Source organism: Leopardus geoffroyi, chromosome D3 (assembly GCF_018350155.1).
Source record: "Leopardus geoffroyi isolate Oge1 chromosome D3, O.geoffroyi_Oge1_pat1.0, whole genome shotgun sequence".
NCBI classification, from domain to species: domain Eukaryota; kingdom Metazoa; phylum Chordata; class Mammalia; order Carnivora; family Felidae; genus Leopardus; species Leopardus geoffroyi.
The window spans coordinates 15,041,557-15,056,848 of record NC_059339.1 but is presented as its reverse complement, the minus strand read 5'-3'; the positions used below and the strand labels follow the sequence as shown (position 1 = coordinate 15,056,848).

Genomic DNA, 15,292 nt, shown 5'->3' with positions numbered 1-15,292 from the left:
GCTCAGGTCACGATCTCGCGGTCCGTGAGTTCGAGCCCCAAGTCAGGCTCTGGGCTGATGGCTCGGAGCCTGGAGCCTGCTTCCGATTCTGTGTCTCCCTCTCTCTCTGCCCCTCCCCCCGTTCATGCTCTCTGTCTGTCTCAAAAATAAATAAACGTTAAATAAAAAAAATAATAAAAAATAAATAAAAACAAAACCATACTTGTTTAGCCACAGCTGCAGTGACTCAAAGGAGTATCCTTAAGAAAAAGAACATTAAGTGGCAGAAAAACAAGCCACTGCAGGGTAACCACTGTAACAGACTGGCTACAAACCAGGGGGCAGTGCAACATAGGGCAAACCTAGAGGCCCAGAGCAAAGTCCAGCATATCCTGGCCCCTCTCTAAGGGGCTGGCCAGCTCATCAGCATCACAAATCAAGGAGATGGGGGCAGGAAGGGAAGGTGAGAGAAGAATCTTCGGTCTTCGGTCGAAGGTTGGTCTTCGGTGACCAACCAATCAGGGTAGGAATGAAGGGTGAAGGGCCCCATCCCCCTTAGGCCAAAGCTGTCAGGAGCACAGGGATGGTATTACAAGAGTGAACCAATCAAGCCGTCCTCTGCACCCTCAACCACTGAAAACACCTGGATCCCACAAAGGCAGTGCCAGCAAAGAGCTTCTGGGCACCGAGCCCGCTCCACCCCAAATCCAGGTCACCTCCGGCATTCCCCCTGCCCAGATATTTGTGTGAGGCCTCATCTCCTTGCCGGGGCTTCCAAGGTTCCCTGCTCACTGGCATCTGTTCCTCGTGGTTGAAACCACGCCCGCATCAGTACAACCACATGTACATACCCTTGCAAGGTCTTACAATCCCTAAAAACAAGCCTGACAAACATTTACCTTCATTTAGAAGCCTACTCTCTGGACACCGCCTTACTCTGGGCAGGACAAAGGAGCTGTGTCAGTCTTGTCACTACCAGAATACAAGCTCCTTGAGGACCAGTATTAGCCTCACTGTACGAATCACTCAGCACCGCGTGAATCCACGGTATCTCCATGGTAGGAAGTTGGGACAATGCGGTGGTTAAGACCAGTTGTGGCGTAAGCACTATCCCACTGGGGAGCTTTGAGCAAGTGTCTCCGTCCCTCTGAGGCTGCTCCGCCAAGTCCACCGAAGGGAGCTGCAGGAACTGAAAACTGCTACAAGTTCCCAATCCCTAAGTGCTGGCTCTGTGTGCAGCCCCCAGCCACGCTCTGAAGCACCTCCTAGGCGTTATATCATCCGACCTTCGCACCAAACCTCCCATTCTCCTTCCTAAACATAGGTTCTCCCATCGCCTTCTTAAATGAGAAAACCCCACCAGAGAACCAAGTTCAGGAGAGGGCCAGGATTCGTCCACATCTGTCAGCCTAATGAGGAATTCCAGTGTTTTTATGTAATACCTGGCTCGACATAAGTACTCAGGAGACAGTACTTTAGCATATCTTAATATTTTAATTTTATTATTATAAAAAAATTTAACTCGTAGGCTCCACCTACAAATCCAGTTATCTTCTAAAGGAAACTCCCAGGCTTAATGGGGTCACGAGTAGCATCCACAGGGACCTGAGGGTTGGAACATGCCCCTGGCAAGGCAAAAATTACAAAAAAAATGAAGTGGCGGGTGGTGGCTGTTGAGACCAAGGAGATAGGCTGTTAAGAGAAAGGAGAAAAGGCAGCTATCCTCAAGACAGGAAGTGGACAAATGGATGAAAAACGATCGAGCGCCCCACATTTTAAAGCTCATTAAATTCTCACTGATTATCTGGGTTACTCATAACCTTGGCCTCAACTGCAGAGAAAACTCACACTCAGGTAACCCCACCCACGTCCTCATTACTCAAAAAGTGTGGTCCAGCCAACAGCATTAGCAGCCCCTGGGAGGTGGTTACAAATACAGGATCGCAGGCTCCCCCCCCACACCTGAGGCAGGAGCTGCACCTATCAAGACCCCCAGGTGGCCCATGCACACAGCCAAGCTGGAGGAGCGCTGATCCTCGGTTATCCCGGTTTCCTTACCGATAGCACATCTCTCCGCCCGCACAGCCTGCTGTCCTAAGTTCTTCAAGAGCAGCTTGGGCAGTGGAGAACCTCCCACTAACCCCCACAGAGACTGCAAAGCTTTCAGGCCTGTTCAGGCAGAGCAGGTCACTGGCTCTCCCCGTTCCCAACAGGTTATTCGGTCCAAGCTTCCCATCGGCCTCTCATTCCAGCCTTGTTTTTCGAGAGATCTTCACGTTGGACCAGAAGAGGAGATTTTAAAAAACTATCTTTTCCAGGCAGAGCCAGCCAATGCTGATACTGGGCATCAATCCACAAAGGTGAAATGAGTCACTCAATGAGAGGAGTGAGATCAGGCCTTTCATCCAGCACCATAGCGGCACCATCTGTGGGAACACTAATTATCCTTCTAGCTCCACTGCCTTTTCTTCCGACGCTCTATCATTACCTTGGCAGAGCTTTTCCATACCAAGGGTACCAAACGGCTTGAGGAAGGACATCAGTAGCTTTAATGCCCATGGCTAGCTTTAAGCACTTGTGCAATCTATTTTACTGCGTTACAAATGACTTCCCCACATTTATTTGTCTTTTCTACCCTGGCAGGTTCAGCCTCAAGTCACTGGGGACACCTCCTGTCCCAGTTAAGATTCTGACTGCGAAACGGCCTGGCCAAACAATGTCTACTGCTTGTCAATAATCAGGATGCCAAATCACAGGTAAGGTGATGATATCCTTCCCTGCAGATGGAAAGGGAGCAGCTATAAACTGACGATATTTCCCACTAGCCTAATGAAGACTCCCGAACATCTGGTGGCTCTAGCAGAGAGCGATGAGGCATCAATGCCAGAAACGGCCACCGTCAAAGAAAATGGTACACAGGTCAGAAAACAGACAGACTGGTATTGAACACGGCAGCACAGGGCTGGCAGTCTAATCAACAAAGCATGTCCACAAGAACAAGATGGTACTGTCTGAAGATGCTATTTTAGCACGCATTCTTACCGAAAAAACATTTGAGACACTTCCAGAGGCCTTCAAGGACATAATTCCTTCTGCTGAGTCTTTCAATAAGGAAGTGTACCAGGGGAGAGATTTCTGAAGAACCAGACCCTCACTTCAGATACACCACATTCTCGTGGGTGTATCATGGGGGTTGGGGCCAGAAGTTTATGTCAGTCGAAGGGCCCCACTGGGTCACAGCACCAGAAATACAGAAAGAGAAATACTACTTCTTAACAGTTACTTCTAAACTCTGCCCCAAGGACTTAACATGAAAACAACGCATTTCTTATAGACCCCTACTAACGTCAGACATGCCAGAGCCCCAGCACCTTCTGTACATGGCAAGAGTTAAATATGGGGGTGTGCAGAAGGCATGCCTCTTACCCATCCAGGTGACGAACTCACCACTGACTTGTCCTGCAGTATTTGCTGACAGAAATTTTGCCAAGTTCCAAAATATCTAGTTCAAGTCAATTCCCGCCCCATATTCTAAGATTCCTCGGTATACATACAGCGACAGAACAACAGCCCCCGCTGCTTCTCCCTTCCGCTTGCCTACAACTGCAGACTTCCCGTATGCGGATTACTAAAGCCTAGAAGACAAGGGAGGGATTGGCTCAGGGTCTAAGTAACTTGACTACCTCTACAGGAAACTAGTTCACTTTGGCTACTCCTGCCAACTTTGTACCAACTCTTTCTGAAACATTCACAGTAACACCTGGGGAAGGGATCTAAGAGCACAGATGATACAGCCAAATGCCTTTGTTCTCCTATCTAGGTCGAAGGAAATGTCTCTCCTGTCATTAAGGTGAACTAAAAAAACAGATTCCCACCACCACAGAGCTGCGTAAGTAATTCGTGAACATAAACTAGATGTGCGGCTGACCCAGGAATTAAATTAAATAAAGCACACACCAGAAGCTGCAGTCACTACTAAAGGACTACCACTTACTGAATGCCTGTTACACACGCAGGCCACTGTGCCAGGCACTCACGTTTCCAACCACAATCCTGTGACACAAGGTCTGATCAGCCCCATTTCAGAGAGAGGGAAATAGGCTCAGAGATGCTCGGTGGCCAAAATCACACAGCCAGTATGAGACAGAGCTAGAAGTCTGAGCCGTCCTGTCAAAGCCCACCCTCCTTTCAGCTCACTCTGCCTGAACGAGGAGCTGAGGGAAGACAGGAGAGTGACTGCACAACCCCCCCCCCCCCCGCCCCTGCCCTGTGGTGCCTTCGTACCTCCAGTCAGCTCCATCGTTAGCTTTTCGTTTTCGATCATTTTCTTCTTCTCTTCCAGCTCAGCAATCAAGTTCTCTTTCAGCTCCACCTTCTTGTCTTCAAATTCTTTCACCGCGGCCTTCTTTTCTTTGATGTAGTTTCTTTCCACCTGTTCAGTCTGAGCAAAAGAGAAACACAAGTTCGGGCTCCAGCTCTGGACGCGGGAGCCCAGTAAACACCTCCCCAGGAAACACAAGCTCAGCTGCACCCGCCTGCACAGGCAGGAGCGGGACACCTGCAAGTTCTCCAACAAATGCATGAAGTCGACCCATACAACTCTGGCCTACGAGCATACCTCACTGACTACTCGGTCATTTCTTCTCTTTCACATCTTATATCGCATGGCTTGCAGCTTAAAGTAAAACGTCAAGATTCTCACAGATAACAAATTCTTTTAAAGCCTTAATTTCTAAGGAAAAAAGTACATTCTGGATAAAACATCTACGTTCAAAATTAATTGCGCAGAGTCAAAATGACACGAGTTTCTTGATTTGTTGACATTTATACCAAGATAAAATCAACTAGGTCATCAGATCATTTTTTAGGTATCTGAATCCTCAAGCACTCAAACACCGAAATAATACTAAATTTAAAAGTGTTCATTTTTTAAGTCTCGCCATCACATTAAGTGAAGAACAAGGGAGCTTATGGTGGGCTACGGCTGTGGGTCACATCATCCTGCAGACTGACTATGTGTGTTCCACTGACCTCAGTAGTAAAATGGTTTCTGATAACGTGGCTCTGTTAAACCATGACCTCACACTCAGGTGTGGCTGTCAAAGTCAGGACTCCCCCCACACATACACACTAGCCACCCCAGGAACAGATCAACATCCAAGATGTAGGCTCTCAGCTCTGTACCACAGCGCTGTGCTTCACAAAGAACCGACACTCAGACATCTGCTGAAGGAAAGAAAAAATGTTCAATCTGCCTTTCCTAGTGACCTAGAGGGGTTCCGCTATAAAACAGCCCCTGAGCCACTTCAGAGACTGGGCTGTGTCAAGGAGCAACATAACAAATTATTAGACCATTGTAACTTAGACATACTCCCACATGGCACTAACATCAGGTGAAAGTCAACGAGAAAGCAGTGGGGGATGAGTACCCCTCATCCCCTGTGATAAGCAGAAGCTGCCTGACCTATAAACGAACAGATGGGAATTTCTAAACGGAAACCCAAAATGTCCTCTAGTCAAACTCAGCCGTGATGAAAGCTTGCAGCTGGGGGCTTCTCAACTATCCACTTGGTGATAAAAGGAAAGGTTCTCCAGATTGGGAGAGCAAGATTCCAGTCTCAGAGAGGGCCTGCAAACCCAGAAGATCCAAGGTACTTACTTCCAGCTGGAGGAAGAGTTCTGAAAGAGAAAAAACATGCAATTAGATTCGCTAGGCTGTGTCACCTTTCCAGACAGTGATGGTAGGATTCATTTAGAAGCAGTAATTGCTTTCTGAAAGCACCGTTACACAGAGCAACTGTTTCCGTCAGTAAAGTGTTGATCGACGTGAAGGGGTAGGATGCAGAAACTCTCTAGTTAAAATCTGGCCCTGAACAAAATCACTTCTGGCAGTTCTCCCCAAGGGCAAAAACAAGCAGTGGGAACCAAACTCCCCTGGCAAAAATAAAACTGAAAGTTACCCCTTCTTTCACTCGGTAGGTACCCTCCAACAGGGTACCTACACAGGGCAGGTACCCCACAGGGCAGGATGGGGCAGGAAGGAACAATGCCGTTTCTCCAGAAGCAGAATCAACACTGACGTTTTTAAAGCACGTGTGAGGTGCTCTGCATGGCAAGGAAGGATATTCCCCTGAGAAGTCAGGGCAGAGGTTCTGAGCCCTTCCAGGGCTTTCTTCACGGGTCACCATGCCTGTGTGTGTGGCTGTGCCTCCACGGCAACACCCTGTGGGTCTCTGCTGCACTTCCAAGCTCCAGACCTCATGCGACCTCTGCACTGGCAGCTCCACCTCACTTACCAACCCCACCCCCCTCAGGCACCTACGAGTCTCCACCCAAGAGTATTCGACAGCTTACTCACCACCCACTATGTGCCGGGCCATTAGCAACTGTTTACCAGCAGCCCCCACCCCCCCCACTACATCAGAAGGCCCTTGACAAAGCCAGCTCTTTAAACAAAACAGGTCCATGGCACCTAATCTTTTCTGGGCGACAGTGGCGCTGCTGCATAGGTCACAAAGACTGCCAGTGAACCAACAACGCCAGGGGGTGCTGTTCATATTTTACCACGGTCTCCTTCGTGAACATGATGAATCCTATGGATCCACTTGCCCATAGAAAAGCATATACACACATCAACACATAATTTCCTAGAATCTGGAGTTTCAGGACTCCAGATTAACAATTCAAACCTCAATAGATATTGAATAGGAAGTTTAAATGAAGAGGGGTGCCTGGCTGGCTCAGTCAGTGAAGCACACAACTCAATCTCAGGGTCATGAGTTCAAGCCCCACGCTGAGTGTGGAGCCTACTTAAAATGTAAAAAAAAAAAAAAACAAAAAGAAAATTTCAACAAGGAAAGAGATGAGCCACTCATTATTTTCTAACTTCTCCAGAAGCCCTGATCACTTTGGTCCTGGGATCACCGAGCACGTGAGCCAAAGCACACGCAGCCCAACGTGCTGGCCCCAACGGCTTTAGATGCACAAACAACCTGACACAGCAAGTCTGCGCCCTTCTCAGAAATCACACCCGAACCAAGTCAAACTGGCAATCAGCTTTCGGGGTCGGTGATGGTTGTTTTAGTTAAAACAGCCATGCACCAACACAACTAGAGCAGGTGGATTATCTCTGCACAGAATGTGCTCTTTAAGGCTCAAGCTATGACTGATCTGGGAGCTCTTCTGCATGTGTACCCGGGGGCAGGGGAGAGAGATGTTTCTGAAAGGACACACGAGGACAGGATTGAACGTGGAATTAAGGAAAACAGCTCAATACTCATGCTGCAGTTCTAGCTTCAGAAAAGTGGCTCACATCCATTTCCTTTCCTTACTTGCATCTTAAACCAATTCCATGAGGTATTCGTATCCCCCCTACAGATGGGGAAATTGGGGCTCCAAGAGCAAATTATCTGCTTAAAGTCTCAAGACCTAAAGTGCAAAGAGGAAGACCTAAACCTAGGGCCTCATGCCTCACCTCCTTTCCCTAATGCGGAACACCGGGAAGAGGGCTGAGGATCTCAAAGATGTCCCAAGGAGATGCCTCAAGAAGTCAGAGTGCAGTGGGGACAACCACAGGGGCAGGCAGGCGGATGTGGGCGCACAGAAGGCTAATGGCTGTACTTCCATTTTCCCCGCGCCCCTTGCACCCCTCCGCTACCTTTCTGCTGTTGGGTGTACGCGGGACATCTACTCCCTGGAGAGAGGGAAAAGTTCCACCAACAGAAAGCCGGAAAGACAATGGAACAGAAAGCAAGAGGACAGCAGACTGAGGAGCAGCACCCAGACAGCATCTGCAGACCCAGCATTAGGTCCCCCCAGACCCCCCGAGCAGGAACAGGCACTACGTGGGCGCTCGAAATTGAATGCTTACAAAACATTTCCCATAGGACCAGGAATCTGTGTTTACACACTTTCAACAATCATCACATCTTACTTTTTGCATGGTTCTTTATTGACCTCAGAATGTTCCTTAACTTATCCATGTTTGGACGTCTTTTGTCAATGAGATAGCACATTTCCTAAAGTCAAGGACAAGGTGTTCCACTACTTTTTTACTCAGAGCTTGAATGTAGCAGGTGCTCCACAAATTCTTACTTAACGAACACACGTGCCGTGTACTATAACGAACCAAGGTGTACTCTTCCTGTAAATGCTTGTAACACTCAAGGGGAAAAAAAACAGAGGACACCCCTTCCTCCCGGAGCAGGGAATGCCAAAAGAAGCAAACTTCAAACAAGAGTGAAACAAGCTACGATTCTTTCCCATGTCAGCTCCTCTCATGGTACATTCAGCCAGCCAAGCAGACGTGAGACAGAACGTGTAAGACTGCTTAACCTGGGGGCGCCAGGGAGCATAACTGACTTCAAGGAGCCAGCTAGGGGTTCCAGGGAGTATAACCGACCGAAAGGAGCCAACACTAATAAGCTTAACTACAGGTTGTTCGTTGGCCACTGGAAAAAAGATGTCCCAGCTTTACCCAACTGCACCTCTGGAGTCTCTCTTCCCCAACCCCTCCACCATACCCAAGGATTATCTGAGATGCATGCTGGACAGCAGCTCTCATGACATTACATCAATAATCAGCAAAAGGAGGAACACTTGAAGATGATTTACTTCCACCTAAGACAGAGCCTCACCTGCGTTTCGAATCCTCTCTTTGTACTGCTGATCTAGTTTTTTCATCCTCTTCTGATATTCCTGTAACGTACCTGATTTTAAGATGTACAAGATAAAACGTTACTTGGAAGATCAATCTGTTTTACATTTTAGTTCCTAAAATTATCTTATAGTACCCGCAGTGACTGTTTTAATAACTTCAAAGTAAAACATAAACCAAGGAAAGGCAGAGGCAAACAGAGCTAACTGCTCTGGCTCTCAACCAAGGCCAACAACAGAAATCACCCCACCTAGTGGATTAAGACTCTCTATCAAGTGAGAGGAAGTCAAAAGGTGCAGGATTGAAATGATTCTGATCACCTGCTGCCAGTTTGAGTCAATGGGCTTCCCTTTCCTGAAAAAAAGCTCATTCTTCTTCAGTAAGGCCTAGAACTTTCAGTAGAGACCATCCAGTAGAACTTTCCCTACAATGGTGGAAACATCCTATGTTGCACTGTCCAATATGGTAGCCACTAGTCATATGTAGCTATTGAGCACTTGGAATGTAGCTGGCCCAACTGAGGAACAGAATTATTAATTTCAGTTCATTAAATTTAAATAGCCACACATGGCCATTGACAATTCTGGATAGCTTGGGTATAGATTTTCACCAAATATCTATTCGTATCATTGCTTTTCCCTAAAGCAGCCAATTACACGGGTCACTATTATCATGGAAAATATTTTCCCAATCATGACATATTTGCAGGGTATGTTAATGGCATCTTTTTCAAAATCCCTCACTCAACCATGCCAGGTATGCCTTATAGCCTTGCTAGAGGAGAATATATTTCTTGCCCCACAAGAAACCCACTGTCCCCATGGTGCTAGCCATCCCTCATGGGTAATCTCATCTACTTGGACCTTCTGCATTTTGAAGACTGGAAAACAAATTTAAACAAGATTAAGTGGGGTGCCTAAGGTCAAATTTCCAGAAAGCACTGAAGCTGGGATTCAAACCCGTGATGGCACTTGAGAGCCTATGCTCTTAACCTGATGCCGAACTGTCTTTAGCAAGAAACAGCACAAGATACAATCCACTTCTAATTTACCAAACAAGAGAAAACACACACAGTAGGGATAACCCACAGTTCGCCAGCAATTAGTTTAGAAAGAACTGTACCATTTCATGTATTCTTTGGTAACAACGTCTCTCCCAAAAATGTCTAGCTTTAGGCGCACAGTGTTTTTCAGTTCATGCTCTTCCAAAGGGTCTGAGATTTTGAAAAGGTGAAAATTACTGCTTTACTGACAGAAGTAAGCAAAATGCATACTGGACAGCTAAAATCAGGCAGACCAAATTTTAAATCACTCCCACAGAGGAGTGAAAGATTTCAAAAGTTTGCAATACTAAGCATACTTAGAAGTGAAGGGTTAAACACACCAACCTTCCTGAAGTTGTTGCAACTGTCTCTTGAGAGAAGCCAGTTTATCCTGATACATCCTGTTAAAAAAAAAAAAAGCGACACTGAAAAACATTAATGTTGAATTCCAAAATAATCTACATACAGGAATTACCTGGATTGTTATGGGAATGTCATAAACGTCCTTTAGTGAACAGAGAAAACGGGAGTCTGCCAGCTGGTTTAAAATGTACCAGCAGCTAAAGGGATCAGAAAAGGACAAGGATTCTGTGTTCTGGAATCCTGACTCAGTGTTGTAGTTTCCTGTGTTCTCTATCCCACCCTTAGAGAATCAGTCTGAAACCCACAAACATGAAGACCCACAAATTTTAATAAATAAGCAACAATAAATAGGCAAGAAGTTATAAAGAGAAATTGAAAAGTGTGATGCCATTTTCTTGTGGATTTAGAGGTATAAATACACACACAAATGCAGCAGAGGCCTAAACACAGACCTTATATCAACTCTACAATTACATTCTAAGTTCCAAACAAGTCAGGTTATGCCTTTGGCATGTTTTTCTATGTAGATAACATAGTTGGTACAAACACCAAGTTAATAAACCTTCCCGTCATTTTTAAAAGCACTACCTTCCAGGATCAGAGAAATAATAGTAAATCAGTAACAAAGTTAAAATGTAGGATTTGTTTGCAGCCCCAGCTGGATAAGAACACGTAACACACACCAACAGCCTAGCGTGCTATTTTTCCCCCTCACACCGAATGGATTATAGGCAATTATTCACTCCGCCAAGTCTGTTTGAATGGTGGATTCCACAAGTAAATCATATTTTAACAATATTTTTGCTTCTATCTGAAAAACACCCCCACTTTGACACTGACAAAAATAAGATTTGCAACATGAACACTGTCCAAGAGAAGCAGCACACTAGCTTTTTGATTGCTCGAGTGAGGGCTGTAAATACAACCCCACTATTTGTATAGGTTGGGGGAAGAGTGAAACACAATCTAGGAATTCCACAGGAGAGCTGATCAAAAGATCCAGGAGAATTCTGATGCACTCTCAAGGCTCACCTTGAATCATACAAGGCATTAAATTTTAATCAAAAATGTTTATGTATCCAATATATTCCAAATGTTTATTTTCGAGAGAGAGCATGAGTCAGAAAGAAAGGGACGGAGTGGGGGATAGGGGATGCAAAGCAGGCTCCAAGTTGACAGCAGTGACCCTGACATGGGGCTCAAACTCACAAACTATAAGATCAGGACCTGAGCTGAAGTTGGACGCTAAACTGACTAAGCCACCCAGGCACCCCCTGTATCCAATATTAAGGGGCACACTGAATTAAAATATGGTCTCAAAAGAATGCTTATATATGGTGAGTACAGGAGAGGAAACAAATGCGTAAACTGCACGCAGTATTTGGAGCCCAGCGTACTAAATTTTCCACCGCAGAGTGCAGTTAACAATGCCTTTGAGTTCTGAATCCGTCTTTGAAAGGGAATATTAACAGACTGAAAAGCAAAATAAATGCAGATTTGGGAAAAGGTACACTAAACTGACTGAAATGGTTTAAGGTGAAAATGGTTCAAAATAAATCGGTAAAAAGTTTGGAAAGAATAAAAATAAAAAGCAAGCACAGCCCACGTGGTCTCTCAAAATAAACAAACAATAAAAAAAAAAGTAATCCTTCTTTATTCAGCACGGGTGGGTGGAATTTAGCTGAGCTACCCCTTTGGGTTCCAAATCGTGAAAAGGGTAACAGAATCCAGATGATGGTCATGAACCATTTGCAAATAGGACCTATAAAAGAAAAGAATGTGGATCATCTGGTTTAAAGATTAAGAATCTAAAGTCAAATCAAGATCCTCAAAGTACATTCAACAAATACTTATGGGATATATTTTATACAGTCTTCCATCTGTGTTTACATTAAAACGAGTGGTTTCAGTTTCTCTGGGCACATTTAGAGAAGGCTTGAGTGTGGATGTGGGACAAGTGGAAAGAGCACTGGAGCAGGAGTCAGGGGCCGTGCCCTCCCGGCACCCAGCACACCTTCAGCTCTAGGTGGAATAAACAGGACACACCCTTGATGCTGAGTTATGGTTTTCACATTTAAAAAAAACAAAAAGGGGAGCCTGGGTGGCTCAGTCGGTTAAGCATCCAACTTCAGCTCAAGCCATGATCTCACGGTTCGTGGGTTCAAGCCCCACATCGGGCTCTGTGCCGACAGCTCAGACCCTGGAGCCTGCTTCGGATTCTGTGTCTCCCTCTCTCTCTGCTCCTCCCCCTACCCTCAAAAACAAACTTAAAATTTTTTTTAAACGAAAAAAAAAAAAAAAAAAGACGTAGAAAACGTTCTCTCCTGCTACATGGCCCATCCCCAAGGTTCTTCCAACCCGCAGAAGATTCTTTTAACAGGACTGATTAAATATGACAAATTTAAAGGGGGAAATTGCACACGCGCATGTGCGCACACAGTCTTTGGAAGCTCTATGGTCAAAACCATATGCAACGTCACTATAAAGATTTCCTGGTCAGTCCTGTATTCCAAACAAGAAATAAAAGATCCATACTCACTGTTCCTTCATTTCTACGTAGTCTTCTTCATCATGCTTTGCCAGGTCAGTTTCACTAGCGTCCTCAGTGTCTAAGTAAAACCAAGGAAGAAAAGCTTGTTAAAATCAGTTCATAAAGATGGCATCACCTGACACAGTAACAAACTTCTATAAAATGGATGCAGGCCTGCAAGAAACCATCAGTGGAAAATATTAGTTACTTCAGAAAAGAAAATACCATCTCCAACGTATACGTGGCCGGATTTACGCAAAGAGCTGCCTTTATGCAAAGTGCAAACAGAGAACAGGGTGCATCGGATGTTGGCAGTCACGGTCAAGTCTGCTACTTCTGCAGAAGCCACACTGGCAGGCCAGGAAAAGGAGATGTGTCAGATGGGAAAACTACAGGCAGCCAGGCCTTGCTCAGTACTCCAACCTAGTAAGTACACGCTCTTCTGGTCTATGCCTGGTGTGAGCCCTGTAACGCATTTCACATCATATACAAAAGAGAACACAAACCAACGAACTCTAAGAACTGAACTATTTTCAAAGTCACAGCTAAAGGGAAAAGAAAGGAGACAAGATAAACAACAGAAACTGCTTCAGAACATATTAAACACTGTTCTTAGAATAAGTAAATAGTGAACTGTCTAAATAATTTCAACAGTCCAATTTGAGGGGGAAATCAATTCTGGCTTCACTGCTCCCCCTTGTGGGCCTTAACAGCAGTTACAAGTGATTCACATTCAAAATCTCTCCTTAAGGCCCTCCTTCAAATGTAGTTTAACCAAATGCAATTAGTTGCTTCAACTTTATTACCTGCACATGTCGCTGCCTTTTTTAAGGCCGCTGCCCATCCAACTCTCCACAAAGCATTCTCCACTCTTTCAGTCAAGAGACCTTCACGGAATTCCTGTCATATGCCAGCCACTGTAGTTGGCACGTGGCACAGTGAGATGAATAAAACACATTCCTCATTCCAGACAGCTGGTTCAACCTTTTGCTCCACAGCCCTGTTTGGTGCCAGAATATTCCACCCATACGACGGTCTCTTTTTTCTCCCTCCTTTTTCTTTTGTTCCCCTTTCTCCTCCAGGACGTCCTTCCTCAATTCCCTCCAAAACAGTCTTCCAAACACTTACCGAAGTGCAAAGCCCCGTTTGAAAAGCAAGGCTCTGAGAAGCAGTAATGATAATGCAAAAGAGCGTGGAACTGAAAACACAACGGCACCTGGGCACCATCAAGCAAATCCCCACTTACACCTGTGCCTGCCCAGTGATGAAAACGCCCACCGAGTACCAGGCCAAGTACTTTATGCACAGATCTCCTTTAATCCTCACACCTATAATAGGAAGCCCCGTTACAGCTGGAGAAACTGAGGCGGAAAGCTTAAGTCAGTCCTTTTAGGTTACAAAGCTGGGTTCCGTGAGCCAAATTTACACCTAAGATCCGGCGGATTCCAGGTCCCGTTCTTGTAAGCAAACTGGACTCTCAACCTGCACTGCGCGACCCAAAGGAGGGCTGGCTAAAGCATTTCCCCGAGGGTGGAGCGTCAGAGGGAGCAACTTGGGAACCTGGAAGCCCAACTGGGCTTTGCTGTGGTCTCTCGGGAACTAAAATGCGGAGGGCAGCTCAAGGTACCCCACGGAAATCTTCCTCATTCCCACCAGTAAAGACTTGAGGCTCACCAGAGGCGGTCGGAAGGAGAGGAGCAGAGTCTTAAATGGACCTCCAGCTCTGACACCAGCTCCCCAAGTCCCCCAGTCCCATAACTGTCAGGGTACGACGTCTCCACCACGGCCTCTACCCCAGCGCAGGTGGGGGGAACTTCCTCCCGGCGGCCCCTTCACCTCCCCCAGCCCCGGAGGTCGCCCCGCCCCTCTCCCGTGCACCCCACCCACCCGCGCAGCGGTCCCACGCCCGCCGCGGGCTGCTGAGCCAGCCGGAGGACGCACCTTCGTCGGACTCTCGGCCCCGGCAGCTGCGCTCGTCGTCCTCGGCGCTCTCCAGCTCTTCGTCCTCCTCCGGGTAGTACTCCGGGGCCGGCGGCGCTCCAGCCGGGGCCGGAGCCGGAGCCAACAGCCCCGCGGCACTCATGTCGCCACTGGCCGCTGCTGAGCGTGTCACCCGGGGACCGCAGCCGCGCGCCCTGCCGACTCGACGCCCGCCTACCGGCCCCCGAGGGAGCCGCCAACTCGAAGAGCGGCAGCCGCGGCGACCCCTTCCCCGTCTCCGCCAAGCTCCGCCCCGCGCGCCCGCGCTCGGCAACGGGGACCTCGCGCCGGCGGTGACTTCCGGGTCGCAAGCTGTCCGAGAACCGCCTGACTCCATCATCCTTGAGGGGGTGGACGGGCTGCCCCCTTCGCCTTAACCTCAGCCCTTTCATCGCCGTCCTAAAATCCTCACTGGGTAGTGGGGAGGGGCGGAGACAAGTTCTCTAGAATTAGGCAAATCCTTGGACAGGCCTGGCCGCAGCCAGGACCCCGAAGCTGGAAGGCGCTCTGTTTCCAGAAGTAGCCGCCAGGCGGCGCAAGGAGCTAGACCTAAAGCGACGGTCCTCTGGCGACCTGAGAGACAGAAGGGTTGAAACCTCTTGTCAGGTGGAGGTGGTCTCTTTAATTGAAACAGGTTAACGACGTGAACCATCCCATTTATAGGTCGAGAAACGTTGACATCTAGAATTTTCGTGATCATCCGCCCCCCGCCCCGAGCCTAGCTCCTCCCCTAATTGGAGCT

At 47.2% G+C, this 15,292-nt stretch overlaps 1 protein-coding gene across 3 annotated transcripts in view; it reads right to left on the bottom strand.

Moving 5' to 3' along the window:
• The window catches only part of SUDS3 (SDS3 homolog, SIN3A corepressor complex component), a 41,624-nt gene extending 26,803 nt beyond the window's left edge, over nucleotides 1-14,821 (bottom strand). For 2 of the 3 annotated variants that reach the window (XM_045457415.1, XM_045457414.1), the window contains exons 1-6: nucleotides 14,512-14,820; nucleotides 12,580-12,649; nucleotides 10,023-10,078; nucleotides 8,616-8,687; nucleotides 5,639-5,658; nucleotides 4,264-4,420 (exon numbers count right to left, since the gene is read on the bottom strand). In XM_045457415.1, the coding sequence (XP_045313371.1) occupies nucleotides 4,264-4,420; nucleotides 5,639-5,658; nucleotides 8,616-8,687; nucleotides 10,023-10,078; nucleotides 12,580-12,649; nucleotides 14,512-14,653 (517 nt within the window). In that variant the 5' untranslated portion in view covers nucleotides 14,654-14,820. Of the gene's footprint in view, nucleotides 1-4,263; nucleotides 4,421-5,638; nucleotides 5,659-8,615; nucleotides 8,688-10,022; nucleotides 10,079-12,579; nucleotides 12,650-14,511 lie in introns of all 3 variants that reach the window. The other variant, XM_045457413.1, reaches the window with a different exon arrangement.
• Between the last annotated feature and the right edge of the window lie 471 nt (nucleotides 14,822-15,292).